The 14,291-nt window shown below is 47.5% G+C and overlaps 1 protein-coding gene across 3 annotated transcripts in view; it reads left to right on the plus strand.

The window, feature by feature from the left end:
• Positions 1 to 277: 277 nt before the first annotated feature.
• The window catches only part of PPP2R2D (protein phosphatase 2 regulatory subunit Bdelta), a 48,119-nt gene continuing 34,105 nt past the window's right edge, over positions 278 to 14,291 (plus strand). For 2 of the 3 annotated variants that reach the window (XR_007406732.1, XM_025467672.3), the window contains exons 1-2: positions 280 to 415; positions 500 to 592. Coding sequence is in view for 2 of the 3 variants with exons in the window: in XM_025467672.3 (XP_025323457.1) it covers positions 409 to 415; positions 500 to 592 (100 nt within the window). In the remaining variant the exon portion in view is untranslated. Of the gene's footprint in view, positions 416 to 499; positions 593 to 14,291 lie in introns of all 3 variants that reach the window. The other variant, XM_025467670.3, reaches the window with a different exon arrangement.

Below are 14,291 nucleotides of genomic sequence, written 5' to 3' on the forward strand. Positions count from 1 at the left end.
TTCCGGCTCGGGCCCGGGGGGCTGGGCTCGGGCCGGGGGGCGGGGCTCGGGCCCGGGGGGCGGGGCCCGGCGGCAGGAGGCTCGCGCAGGCGCGGTCGGCGCTCCCCAGCCCCCGGCAGCCCCCGCGGCCGCGCCCCGCCCCGCCCACGCAGGGGAGCCTCCCGGCGGCCCCGCCCCGTCCGGGCCTGCGGAGGAGGCGGAGGGGGATGACGTCATCGAGCGGGGCGACGGGCATTGGGCGCCATTTTGAAAAGGGAAAAAAAAAATCCCTCCCCGGCAGCCGCGGCGGCGGCGGCGGCGGCGCGGCGGCGGCCGGGCTGAGGTGCTCGGGCGGCAGCAGCGCGGCGGCCGCCTCCTTCGTGCGCCGCCGCCTCGGCGCCCGTCCGTCCGCCCGCCCGCCCGCCGGCCATGGCAGGTGAGGGGCCCGCGCGGGGCGGGGCGGGGCGGGGGTCCCGGGCGGGGGCGGCGCGGGGCCCTGACGCGCCCGGTGTGTCCGCAGGAGCCGGAGGCGGCGGCTGCCCCGCGGGCGGCAACGACTTGCAGTGGTGCTTCTCGCAGGTCAAGGGGGCCATCGACGAGGACGTGGCCGAAGGTGAGGCCGCGCACCTGGCGGGGGGCGGGGCGGGGCGGGGCGGGGCTCCCGGGGGGCGGGGCGGGGTCACGGCCTCCCGGGGCGGGGTCACGACCTCCCGGGTCCCCCTGCCCGGCGGGCGCGGGGGGGGCGCGGGGCTCGGGCCCTGGGCGGGCGGCGGCGCCGCGCTGGTGTTCGGGCGCCAAGGTCACGGGGGTCCTCGGGCGGCTGCGGTCCCGGGGGCGGGGCCCTTGGGCGGGCTCGGGGCGCCGGGCCTGCGGGGGGCGGGGGGCGGGGGGCCGGGCCCGGGACGCAGGGACCGCCCTGCCCGCGCGCACCTGCCGCCGCTCCCGCCTCCCGCCTCCCGCCTGCCCCCTCCCGGGCCGGGCTCTGCGGGCGGACGGCGCCCGGAGCAGGAACAGGCCGGGCTGCACCTCCGGGAGGGCGTAAAGATGTATATACGGTTTGAGCTGGGAAAGTAGGTGGTTTTATGTAACTGGAAAAAAAAAAACTTATACCCATTTTAAGCACATTACTTTTTTGTGTCTTCCCCGTGCCAGAGGGGTGACGCTTCAACTGTAGCTCAACATTGTTTTTTTTTACCAGGAGTAAAGCGACCCTCGTTCGCTCGTTTCCGGCCCAAGGCCCATCTCCGTGGCCGATTTCCCTTTTCCTAAAAAAACTGGTTGACAAACTGAATGAATCAACAGTGAAATGTAACCGACGTGGCGTGTCTTCCGCGCGATGTTGCACTTTGAAAATGGTCTTAGAAAATCTTCACTGAGCTAAGCCGAGCGGAACTTTGTGCCAGTGTTGAACCCGAGCTTCCAGGACAGTCAGGAGTGGCTCTAGAGGTTTGCGGTTGCAGCTTAGCCTTTTACTGTAAGATTTCTTTGTGGCAATTCCGCGGGTGTCCTTTGCTCCATGTGTTCTGAGTTTCCCTTGTCACCCACGTCGGCCTCGGTCATCAGTCAGGGGAACACATCCAGGGCGTCGTTCTGAGAGTCGTGGCGGCGTCTGTTGTATGGTTGCTGCGAAAGTCAGTGTCCACGCAGACAAGGCTGTGGACCGGGAGAGTGAAGGAGCTGGGGCGCACTCAGCAGCGACGGAGAAACGTTGACAGGAGACGAGGAAGGTTGTTGGGTCATTGCAAGGAGGTTGCGGTTGCCCCAATACCTGGCTGCAGGACCCTGTAGTACCCTGTATTTGTTGAGATTCACAGCATGTGCCGTGTTTGTCCTGGCCTGAGCTCTACTCGGAAGAGCCCCTGTTACCCAGCGCTTCCCATGACAACAGCTGGGGCCAGGCTGCATCAGGCAGTTCAGGGCTCAGGGCTGGAGGGGTGCAGTGCACAGAGACATCTCGTCTCCTTGTTGTTTCTGGGGACTCGAATCATAACTCCTGAAGGAAGTATGTACTGTGTACAATTTGATGGCTTTTTTTTTTTTTTTTAAGATTTTACTCATATATTCATGAGAGAGGCAGAGACACAGGCAGAGGGAGAAGCAGGCTCCATGCAGGGAGCCCAACATGGGACTCGATCCCGGGTCTCCAGGATCACGCCCTGGGCCGAAGGTGGCACTAAACCGCTGAGCCACCCCAGGGATCTCCAATTTGATGGCTTTCATTTAAAACAGCAGGGTTTTGTTTCAGCATGGGCCAGGTCAGCGGAGCGCCGTCAGGGATTTCTCACCTGCTGCCAGTAGGAGTAGAGCTGGGCTCAGCGGGAAACTGGTGCTTTTCCTGCTGATGGCAGGATGCGGGAGTGACAGTCACTACTTCCCCTGCAGTTAGCTGCCTGTGTGTGTAGTCATTCCACCCAGCAGGTGGAATAGGTGAGTACAAACCACGGGGAGGCTTCCAAAAGGAAGTGAGAAGAGAAGTGGTTTGTTAGCGTGTGTCTCCGGACCTTGTGCTCTAGGCAGTGAGCGTTGTGCAGAAGCGGTTAGGTGTTTGTGCAGATTTCCAGGTGTGGTACCGGGCCCCAGGCCCTACAACCTTCTTGGGCCACGTCCACTGGACAGACGCCTTTTGCAGATGTCACACGATGCTGCAGTCCTCTGCCAGTCTGTCCCCACGCATACCTTGTAGAGGACCTGGCCAGTGAACATTGAATGCTCCACACACGGCTCCCAGGTACAGCCCCAGGAGTGGGGGGGGGGACTGTTCTTCCCAGTTCTGGAAGCAGAAGCCAAGGCACAGAGGGCAGTTAACTTGGTCAGCAGCCTCTGTCCCAGCAGAGCCACGGTTTGAAGCCAGGCCAGCTGGCCCTAAAGCCCGTGCATGCTGGACTGCTTCATGACCGGCTGTGGCCGGTGCTGCTGCAGCCCTCACTGGGACGTGGATGGCCGCCTTGGGACGGCTCTCTCAAAAGCTCAGAAGAGCACTCACCAGCTGGAATTGTAGGAAATGGCTTCTGAAAGCAAATGAAAATGAGATGCCTTGAGAGGAAGTGCCTGTCCTAGTGTTGGAAGGTGAGAATGAGGGTTAAAACCTGGCCGCCAGAGAGCAGGTGTCTTGGAGACGATCTGATGGGAAGAGCCGGAAACCCCTGTGTACTCGGCAGACGATGCAGTAGTTTTTCCTTCGAGTTACTTTAGCACGATTGTAGACACCTTCTTGCAGGGAGCTCTGGGTCCTGCTGCCTTTGCACATTGATTGCTTTTCCAGAGAAGCAGTGGGGAAGGCTGGAGGAGGGCTTTGTAACCAGCCATGACCTGGTTTTCTATAGCTTTTTGTATAGCTTGATGGCAGCTGGTTCATCTTTGGTAATTGTACCTGTCTTGACTTTTTACTTGATGGTTTTGTTTTAATCCATTTCTTAATCCATGATTTGGTCTATGGTCTTGAATTGGATGTTAATCTTTTTCTAAAGAAATAGTACTAAACACCAAAGGTTCGTCTGTAACTGAAGCTTAGGTCTGGAGAGTTGTATAAATCCTGTGGGTATCTCCATGATGTGATATGGCCTTTCTAAAGGGGATTATGTAGATATATTATGAGAGGAAAACATTTAAGTTGGGGAAGGGAAACAAAAATTAAGGGCACTTGGATATCAATACCAGGACGGTGCTGTGTTTCATGGAATGTGAGCTACATATGATTTCACGATATTAACACGTGGGAACCTGTGCTCCCGAGAATCCATGAAATCCAGTATTTATGAATGTAAAACTTTTCAGTCATAGTTATTATTTTAGAATATTGTGATTTTTTTCTGAATATAGAAAATGAGCATTCAGTATTTATCGTTTGTTTTTTTTAAGTTGTGATGGGACATGGTGTCTGGTTATTTGAAGAATTCCTAACCTGATAAGTTGTCTGCATTCCATGGTAGGATTCCCATTTAATATTTATATTTATGCCATTGAAAAAGTCCTTCAGGAAAGCATCTCATGGGGGGAAGCCATCAAACAAGAAAATGATCTAGTAACGTTCTTGCTATTTAACTTAAGGGAGAGCTTCATGGGGGGATTGTGCCAGTAGGAAATCAGATGTGTGTGGTTCTCTTAAGATTAAGGCATTTAACACACTTAGGAGCCCGGCTACATTGTGATGCTTCTGAAATCAGGCTGCATGTTCAAGAAGCTGGACTGATCTTAGTTATGTCATCAGATGTAAGTGTAAGATACATGGTGATACTAAGTCATACTCCTCAATTTTTTTTTATTCCTTGATTTTAAGAGTCTTGTTTTGATGGGAAGTTCTGGTTTTAGGTCCTGTCTGCCATCTATTGGGTGTGAAGGCCCGTTCTAAACCTCAGCTCACTTATCTAGAAATTAACATCAAAAGATTTTCGTCAAGATTAAACAGTCTGCAGTGCTTTTGTTACTTGTAAAGTGTTGTTTGAGCGTTAGGTACAACTGTTAATTAATTCTTATGTGTTTTAAGGTGTTTGGGTTTGATTGTAACTATATTATAGACCTAAAAAAAAAGCAGCTTCTTGGTTTTTCCTGATTTCTCCCCAGTCTCTTCACTCCCGGTCCCTTCGATTAGGCCTGACCTCTTGGCTTTTCCATTATTACTCAGTGCTCCTTTCTTGCTCGTGTTTATTGTCCATATTCCTTGATCTTTGCTCATATTTCTTTCCCAACTGAGAACATCCTTTGTGTTTCCTGCCTGCCTTCCCCACCTTACCAGTCCTTCTCACGGTCCACTTTCTTTATGATTCACTGCTCAGCCACTCTTAACACCTTAGGTTCTTAGCGTGTGACCTTTCCCTTTACATAGCTATCCTGATGTTTAGCCCTAGGCCCTATCATTGTTTCTCAGGTTCAGACACGGGTTACACTTGTCTCAGCTTGGTACTCAGATACGGAAAGGCATTTGGTGCAGATCCCATTTCAACCCTCTTACTAGCTTTGTGGTAACCTGACAGGTTACTTATCTTCTGGATTTTCATCTGTATGGCCAGCGTACTAGGCCCTGTGGCCATTACGGGTTCTTGGAAGATTGCACAGAAATGCAGGGAAAGCTCTGGCAAACAGGCACACAGTAACTGATAACTGTGGAAATGTTATCCTGAGAGTCCACAAAGAACTTACCCTGTGTTGTCGCTCCCAGGAGCCAAGTTAAGAAAATGAAGGGTGTTACAGGGGCCAGCTCTCAGCTTAGTTCATCTGAAAATTCACAACAGTGTCCTGCAGGGCCACTGGTGTGGATGTTAGAAGAGAGAAACCTGGTTCCTGCCTCAAGAAGCCCTTTGTTGAGGCAGACAGGTCATTGCACCATCCTGAGAGCAGAGCAAGTAGAGGGAACATGCCTGAAGTACCCAGTACACACACTTGGGTGGAGAGTGAAGGGGAGGGGATCAGGATGTGGGAAGGGAAGAAAGGGAAGAGGAAAAGAATGTTCCAGATGGAGAAGGCTCAGAGAGAGGAGATTGGAGAGAATGTTGTACATCCTGGGAAACTAGAGTGCTGGTCAGGTCTGTGCAGAGAGGGGAGTGGCCATGCAGAGGGGCAGAAACGAGGGCCTGGCCTAGGAGTGCTGAGTAACAACCTTGAGCACCCTGCTGAGGACTTGCAGTTGTATCTGGAAGTGATGGTGATCGCAGCCTGTAAGCTAACAGAAGCGTGACATCAGCTTTACCTTCTTTCGGGAGGTCACTCTGGCTGTGGGAGAATGGTTGGTAATGGGGTAAGAATGGAGGCCAGTGAGAAGTTCCTGCAGTAATAAAAGCTAGAAATGTGAGCTTACTCTAAATTAGAGTCTGCAGAATTTTTTTTTTTTTTTTTTGGAAAGGGCTAAATAGTAAATATTTTAGACTGCAGGCCAGGCTGTTTCTGTTGCAACTACTGAGTTTGCCTGTGTAGCAGGAAAGCAGCCACAGACCCCACAGAATGAAGGGAAATGGCAGTGGGCCCATGTTGCTGGTAAAACAGCAGAGGCAGGATTTCACCCTCAAGTCGTCCTTTGCCAGCCTCTGTGCTGAACCAGTGGTTCTCCAAGCCTTTGGTTCCAGGAGAATCAGAGTTTGTGTGGGTTCTGACAATATTTGCTACATTTGAATTGAGTTCAGAAGAACTGAAAATATTTATTTCACTTTAAAATAATAATGGGTCGGGACGCCTGAGTGGCTCAGCGGTTGAGCGTCTGCCTTCTGCTCAAGGCGTGATCTTGGGATCTGGGATCAAGGATCCCACGTCTGGCTCCTTGTAGGGAGCCTGCTTCTCCCTCTGCCTGTGTCCTCTCTCTGTGTCTCTCATGAATAAAGACATAAAATCTTTAAAAAATAATAATAATGGGTCTATTATATGTGACTGTAACATCTTTAATGAAAAACAACTTTCCCAAAACAAAAGATTTCGTGAGAAGGCATTGTTTTATACTTTGTAAACCCTAAGTATAGGATTTAATAGAAGACATAGGAAGTATACAGGATTTTTAGATTCTCTGCTTCTGTGTTCAGTCTGTTGAAATTGTTTTAATCGTAATATAAATGTGATCTCAAATTTTCTTCATGTATGTAGTTAGAAAATGGAAGAATGAATTAATAGCCTTTTCACGTAATTCTGGATATTCCTTAATACTACAACAGAACTATGCACATCATGGTTTCTTCAAGTTCACTTATGCTTTAGAACCTATCATTGAACTTTTTATTCCCTGTTATATTAAAATCCATTATTTCTACCTTGTACTTTTTTTTTTAAGATTTTATTTATTTATTTATGAGAGACACAGAGAGAGGCAGAGACACGAGCAGAAGGAGAAGCAGGCTCCCTGCGGGGAGCCTGAGGTGGGACTGGATCCCGGGACCCCAGGATCACGTCCTGAGCTGCAGGCGGTGCTAAACCGCTGAGCAACCCCCCCCCCCCCCCCCCCGGGGCTGCCCTCTACCTTGTACTTTGAATGGATCTCTTGCTCATGTGCATAATTTGGTCATTTGGAGGAAGTATGCCAAATATTGGTACACAAGGTTGTTTAGATCTTTGAAATGTTGGTACATTTCATTATAGAAAATAAAATCATATTTGTCAATGTCACAACTGATCTCAGAAAAGTCATCAAGCAGAGAAGCTGTCAAAGTACCGGAAATAGATACAAGTTACAAGTTTTCTGAAATTTAAATTTCCTCTTGAAAGTGTGGATATTAACATTGGCAACAAATGTCTCATTTTTTGTGAAGTGAGAGGCTCCCTTTGTTCATTTTCAGGAAACTTCCCTACCAGATACCCAGGTCTAAATAACCATAGTTGGTGAGTTGTTCTTTCAAGTGAAAATGGCATTCTGTGAGAAGCACAACTAGTTCAGCTTGTGGCACAGAAAATCATGCATGTGCTTTTCCTTGAGACACCGCTCCCTATATTGGAACTGGAGCAGATTGATTTATGCAAAGTTCCATTTGTGGTCCATTTCACCACAAAGAATATTAAAAAACTCCTACCAAAGGGTTGGGATTGAGTAAAATTAAGGAGTTCGACTGTGTATCAAGGCCATTCGTAGGTAAGACTGGCTTGCTCGCTTTCGCTCCCCTGCATGTGTGCGCAGTCCGCCTCCCACCGAAGCAAGCGCAGGCGCCAGCAGCTTCCGTCGCCCTTGTTTTTGGTCATCTGTGCAGATGGCAACACATTTTATTTTGATCTCAGGGACCTCTGGAAGGTTCCTGGGGATGTCCCCCCTCCAGGGATCCACAGAGCAACATTTTGAAAACTGCTGCTTTAAAGCGAGCTATAAGCATTAGGAATATCAGGGCAGATTTCAAGATTAACTGTCCTCTCTCATCTTTACTGGATTTTATTGTTTTTGCATCAGTATAAAAGCAGAGCGTTCAATATTTAAAGAAAATCTAATGATGTGGATGTGTAAAGAGTAAAAGTGGAATTTCCTCTTCACTGCTGTCCAGGAATCCTCCCCAGAGGTAACTACTCTTAATGGTGTGTGTGTATTTTTAGACCATTTCCTACACATTTATTTGTTTCTATTTTAAAACTCAGTTTGTACATAAGCAGTTTTTAAAATTTTTCACAAAATGTGAATTCTGATAAAAATATTGTTTTTGTGACTTCTTTGCATTCCTAGTATGTACTTTAAGATCTTACAGCGATCCAGGCTTTCTGCTGAAATGTATATACTTCATTTGTTGCAGCAACCCCTTGAGATATAAGTGCTACTGTTGCCTTTGTTTTATAAATGAGAAAACTGACTCTTGGGAATATTAAGTCCCTTTGCCCACTTTGCTCACAGAGCTAGTGGGTGCTAGAGTCAGGATCCATCCAGTCCAGGTGTTCTGTGTCCAAAACCCATACTTAAATATTTTTAACCATGCTGTCCTGTTGCATAGCTCTATTTGGTCCCTTTTGATGGCTGCATATTGTTTCCTTGTACAGATTATCTCATCTGTTTAACTATTCTCAGTGGTTTCCAGTTTTTGCTGTTACTAAAGATGCCGCAGTAAATAGTCTGGCTCCTCATGTGCCCATGCAGGCATTTTCTGTGGTTAGATTCCTAGGAATGGACACATTGGCAAAGCCCATCGTTTATGTCTTGATGCTGCCAAATTGCCCTCCCAAAGACGATGCCAACTTATACTTTCCCCAGAACTTCTTACCCCATTCACTGACTTAGGGATGTCATTCTTTTTCATGTTAGCTGCCTTCATTGCAAATCTAATGCTGCAGTAATTCATGTTTCTTTATAAGTTAGCAATGAAGATTTTTTTAGATTTGTTTCTTCTGTGAATTGTTAGATCATATTGTTTATCCCTTTTTCTGCTGAGCCTTTTAAAAATCAATTTTTAAAAGCTCTTTATACATTATAAATATTAATCTATAAATATTTTTATTATAAACCTTGAATTTTAATTCTTTTGACCCTCCCCCCACCCCCCCATTCATATACTCTCCTACCCAGAGTTCAGTTATGGCTGCTAAACATGTGTCTTTTACATGGGGATTTTTTGTTGCTATTGCTGCTGTTGGAAATTAATGGAAGTCAGATCCATGTGTGGGTCAGTGATGGTTTAGAAGGGGAACGATAGGTGGGGCAGGAAGGGTGGAGTTCAGAGCTCCACGGCAGGGACCAACCCTGAAAACAGAAATCCTGGTCAGGGCTTTGGGCTCAGTGTGGAATGAACTGTGGCCTGTGTGATCTCCATCAGAAAACTATACCTAAAATAGAGATGCAGTTGTATGAATGTACATTTATCTTTTTCTATACTTTGCACAATACCATGTACAACTTTGTCCCCTTGGACGTGTTTTAATGAATTGTGAGTTCTCAGTGAGTCCTCATACTTGCCCCAAAGGTAGCAAGTTCCAGACAAGAATTAGGAAATTTGGGGTGAAAAAAGCAGATGAAAGCTCTTCATCTTTAATCTTACCTATAGGCGTGTAATTCATTTTTTTAAAACGGATAAGTAAAAGTTAATATAAATCACCAAAGAAATGTCATTAATCAGCGAGGAAATTTTAATTAAGGTAGTAACGAAGTTTTACTTTTGTTTCACATTTCTGGAAGGAGTATCTCTATGCTCCTTTTCTGGAGGGCAGTTTAGCGTGTATCTGTTAAACGGAAAGCCAGGCTGCAACCCCATGATTCCACTTGCACAAGTGTCTGAACACTGCAGGAGCGTGTGTTTACAGAGCTGTGCACTGCAGCGATCAAACATCTGGAAAAACTTCAATGCCTGAAGTAGTAAAGTGATTAAAAGCATTATGGTACACCCATGTTGTGCATTAAAGGGGTCGGAAAACAGCATGTGACGCAGGGAGTTAAAAACAGCAGCCTCTGGCAGAGCAGCACTCGGTGTAAAACGGATTGTCGTGAATGCGTAGGTGTGGAGGTGACCTACCCAGCGGTACTTGGTGGGTGCCTGTGGAGAGCAAGGGCTCCCATGTACACCCACAAACGGCGTCAGCCTTTACACCGTACACTTCCGTATTGTGACACCTTTCACACCAGCGGTGCATCGTGTTCCGTGATGGTAAGGAGAAAAGGGCCATTAAGAAAAGGAAAAGACTAGCTTTCTAAGAACTGAATGTGGGAGAGTTCCCTCACTGCTGCTCCGGAGCACCTGCCGTCCCGGCGGCCTGTCACTCCCTAAACACAGTCACTGGCTTCTCATAGTTCTGCTCCTGGCATCTCCCATGACAAAACAGGTATCTGTAAAAGCTTACCCACTCAAAAGCACTAGTATCATTAACTAGATTTCAAACAGAGCAAAACAATAACCCAGCTAATAATTATTGGAAGGTGGGGGGGGTGGGGGCTTCAGTGCCTCTTGTGCGTCACTGCGCTCTTCAGCACACCTGACTTCATAAAACGGCCGGGGCTGCGTCTAGCTTTGCTTCTGCCCTTTGCAGTAAACCGTCTGCCTGCATGTTTTTCTTTGTTTTGTTTTGTTTTGTTTTAAGATTTTGTTTATTCATGAGAGACACACAGAGAGAGACCTCGGCAGAGGGAGAAGCAGGCTCCCTGCAAGGAGCCCGATATGGGACTCGATCCTGGGATCACGCCCTGAGCCGGAGGCAGGCGCTCAACTGCTGAGCCACCCACGCATCCATGCCTGCATGTTCTAAAGAAATGTCATGATAGCATTGTTTTAAGGATACACCTTACATGTAGAGAAAGGTTTTTTTTTTAAGATTTTATTTATTCATGAGAGACAGAGAGAGAGGCAGAGACACAGGCAGAGGAAGAGGCAGGCTCTGTGCAGGCTCGACGCAGGACTCGATCCCCAGACCGGATCATGCTCTGAGCTGAAAGCAGATGCTCAACTGCTGAGCCACTCGGGTGTCCCTGTAGGAGAAATATATCAAATCTTCGGACTAAACTGTTTGCCACTTCATGTTTTGATAAACTCTAAGTTTCCTTTAAACAAAGTAATAATCTGCATATTACTGACATGATACGATAATAATAAACAGTCATGTTCTCAATATCTGGTCTTATTTGCTTCAGATTTTTTTAAGAAGTAAAAGTTAGAGTTCACGTTGAAGTTCTTTTCATTAATCCCCAGTTCCAGTGCTAGCACCTCTCTGTTGCCCGATGAGCTGGGGAGACCCCAGGCCGTGGGACCTCATCCCAGCCTGCCCCAAAGGACTTGCCAGAGGTTCCTGGTCTTGTCCTGAGAAGTTTAAGGATGGACGCAGCAGGGCAGCCAAGCGGGAGAGCCACCCGGGCAGGAAAGTCCGCTAAAGGGAGAGCCCGCTCTGGAGATGGGGGCTCCCTGCGAGAGACCGGAGCTCTAGGGAGACAGGGTGCTGTGTGACTTGACGGTTGGCTTTCTGTCTTTTATGGACAGTTGTTACCTAGGGGGAGAAGTGTTCGTCACTTGGGGGCGCGGATTCCTTGGAAGGGGGTTTGTACCTTTTCTTCCTAGTTTGGTCAGGGGTCCCGTCCTGACACCCACCGTCTTGGGCCCGTCTGGCTTGATCCAGCTTGGAGAAGTGCGGTCTCCCAGGACAGAGTACCCCGTTAGAACCTGACGGCCTGCCTGCGTCCCCTTCCCTCACCAGCTGCAGCTCGGCCATGAAATGGCATCTGGACTACCCCGACCTGGGAACTGGTACCAGAGCGGACGCACCGTTCCCCTTTCACAGCTTTTCTTCAGGCGAAGGCTGCCCGCCTCCACCCCACTGCTCCTGCTGCTCGTCCAGCTCTCCTCAGACCTCAGGGATCCGATGGAGCGTTAGAGGGCGCGTTTCTTAGGTTTTGACTTTATGGTACCGGAAAGGATGTGTGTGTCCCGTATTGAAGGCATTGGAAATGTCTGAGAGCCCTGGGAGGAGTGGGGGTTACCAAGTATTCTTGCCCTGCTTTGCCGCAGAGCCGGGGGAAGTTGAGGTGTGCAGCCGTGATCACAACTGGGAATTTGTGAGGCCGAGAGAGTTGAACCATTCTCAGTTAATGTTCACTGAGGAATAGTGGAATTCAGTAGTCAAAGGAAGGATTGACTTTGATTTATGAAATTAACCGCTTAGGGACTTTCGGTGTACTCTTTAAAATAGCTTCAGGGAAAAGTATGCATCAATAGGTAAAATAGTAATGTAAATTGTTGCTTTAGAAATCCCTATTAGCTGTGGGGTTGCTGGCCATGAGGGCCTGTGGTGTCCTGGTGGAGGGCCGGCTGGCTTGCCACTGCCTCGAGACTGGCTTCTGGGGTAGCATCTTTTCATTTCATTTGACCTAGAGAAAAATACAGAACGCTCAGGCTAATGTGGCTTTGGACTTTGCTTTTGTGGACTGGGATTTTTTTTTTTTTTTTTTTTTTAAGATTTTATCTGAGAGCGTGAGCATGAACAGGGGAGGGGGAGAGACAGAAGGAGAGGAAGAAGTAGACTCCCTGGTGACCAGGGAGCCGGATTACAGGGCTGGATTCCAGGAGCAGAAGGCAGACACTTCACCAACCGAGCCCCCCAGGCACCCCGAGGACTGGGACTTTGTTTTTCAATGAAAGCTCTATCTGATTGCTATGTTAATATTTTAAGCTTATTTTATTTATTTATTTATTTATTTATTTATTTATTTATTTATTTAGTAGTTGAGGGTTAGGGGCAGAGGGAGAGGGAATCTTAAGCAGGCTCCATGCCCAGTGCAGAGCCCAACTCGGAGTTTAATCTCACCCACCCTGACACCATGACCCAAGTGGAAATCAAGAGTCAGACACTTAACCAACTGAGCTACCCAGGCTCCCCCTGAGTTTATTTTTTTTAATCCCCATCACCTGTTTTCACTCTTTTCCCCCCATCTACCCACCTCCCCTCTGGTAACCATCAATTCTCTCTAGTTAAGAGTCTGTTTCTTTGGTTTGCCTCTATTTTTCCTTTGCTGGCTTGTTTTGTTTCTTAAATTCTATATATGAATGAGATTATATGATAGTATTTGTCTTTCTCTGACTGACTTATTTTGCTTAGCATAATACTCTAGCTCCATCCATGTTATTGTCAATGGCAAGATTTCATTCTTTTTGATGGCTGAGTAACACTCCATTGTATATATACCATATCTTCTTTATCCATTCATTTATCTGTGGACACTTTGGCTATTGTAGATAATACTGATATAAACATCAGGGTGCATGTATCCCTTCGAATTGGTGTTTTTGTATTTTGGGTATAAATACCCAGTAGTGCGATTACTGGATAATAGGGTAGTCTATTTTTAACTTGTTGAGGATCCTCCATACTGCTATCCACTGTTACTGCACCAGTTTGCATTCCTACCAACAGTGCATAAGGGTTCCTTTTTCTCCACATCCTTCTTGATGTTGTTTCTCATGTTTTATATTCTAGCCATTCAGACAGGTGTGAGGTGATGTCTCATTGTGGTTTTGATTTGTGTTTGCTTGATGAGGAGGATGTAGAGCATCTACATCTTTTCATGTCAGTTGGCATCTGGATGTCTTGTTTAGAGAAATACCTGCTCATGTCTTATGCCCATTTTTTAACTAGATTGTTTTTTGGGTGTTGTGTAAGTTCTCTCTCTTTAAAAAAAAAAAAAAAAGATTTTATTTATTTATTCATGAGAGACACAGAGAGAGAGAGAGGCAGACACAGGCAGAGGGAGAAGCAGGCTCCATGCAGGGAGCCCGATGTGAGACTCGATCCCAGGACCCCCCCCAGGATCACATCCCAGGCTGAAGACAGGCACTCAGCCGCTGAGCCACCCTGGTGTCCCTGTAAGTTCTTTATAGATTTTGAATATTAAACCTTTATCAGATATATCATTTGCAGATATCTTCTCCAGTTCCATAGAATGACTTTTATTTTTGTTGGTTGTTTCCTTTGCTGTGCAGAAGTGGTTGTTTTGTTTTATTTTGATGAAGTTCTAAATAAATAGTTCATTTTGCTTTTGTTTCCCTTGCCTCAGGAGACATGTCTAGGAGGAAGTTGCTGTGGCCGAGGTCAGAGACATCACTGCCTGTGCTCTCTTCCAGGATTTTTACGGTTTCCAATCTCACATTTAGGCCTTTAATCCTTTTTGAGTTTATTTCTGTGGGTGGTATAAGGAGGTGGTCCAGGTTCATTCTTCAGGATGTGACCAGCTTTCCCAACACTATCTGTTGAAGAGACTGTCTTTTCCATTGGCTATTTTTACCTGCTTTGTTGAAGATCAATTGGCCAGGTAGTTGTGGGTTTATTTCTGGGTTTTCTATTCTGTTCATTGATCCCTGTGTCGGCTTTTTTTTTTTTTTTCCCTGTGTCGGCTTTTATGCTAGTACCATGCTGTCTTGATGACTGCCTCTCTGTGATTTAACTTGAAGTCTGGGATTGTG

Source organism: Canis lupus, chromosome 28 (genome assembly GCF_003254725.2).
Source record: "Canis lupus dingo isolate Sandy chromosome 28, ASM325472v2, whole genome shotgun sequence".
Classification (NCBI taxonomy): Eukaryota; Metazoa; Chordata; class Mammalia; order Carnivora; family Canidae; genus Canis; species Canis lupus.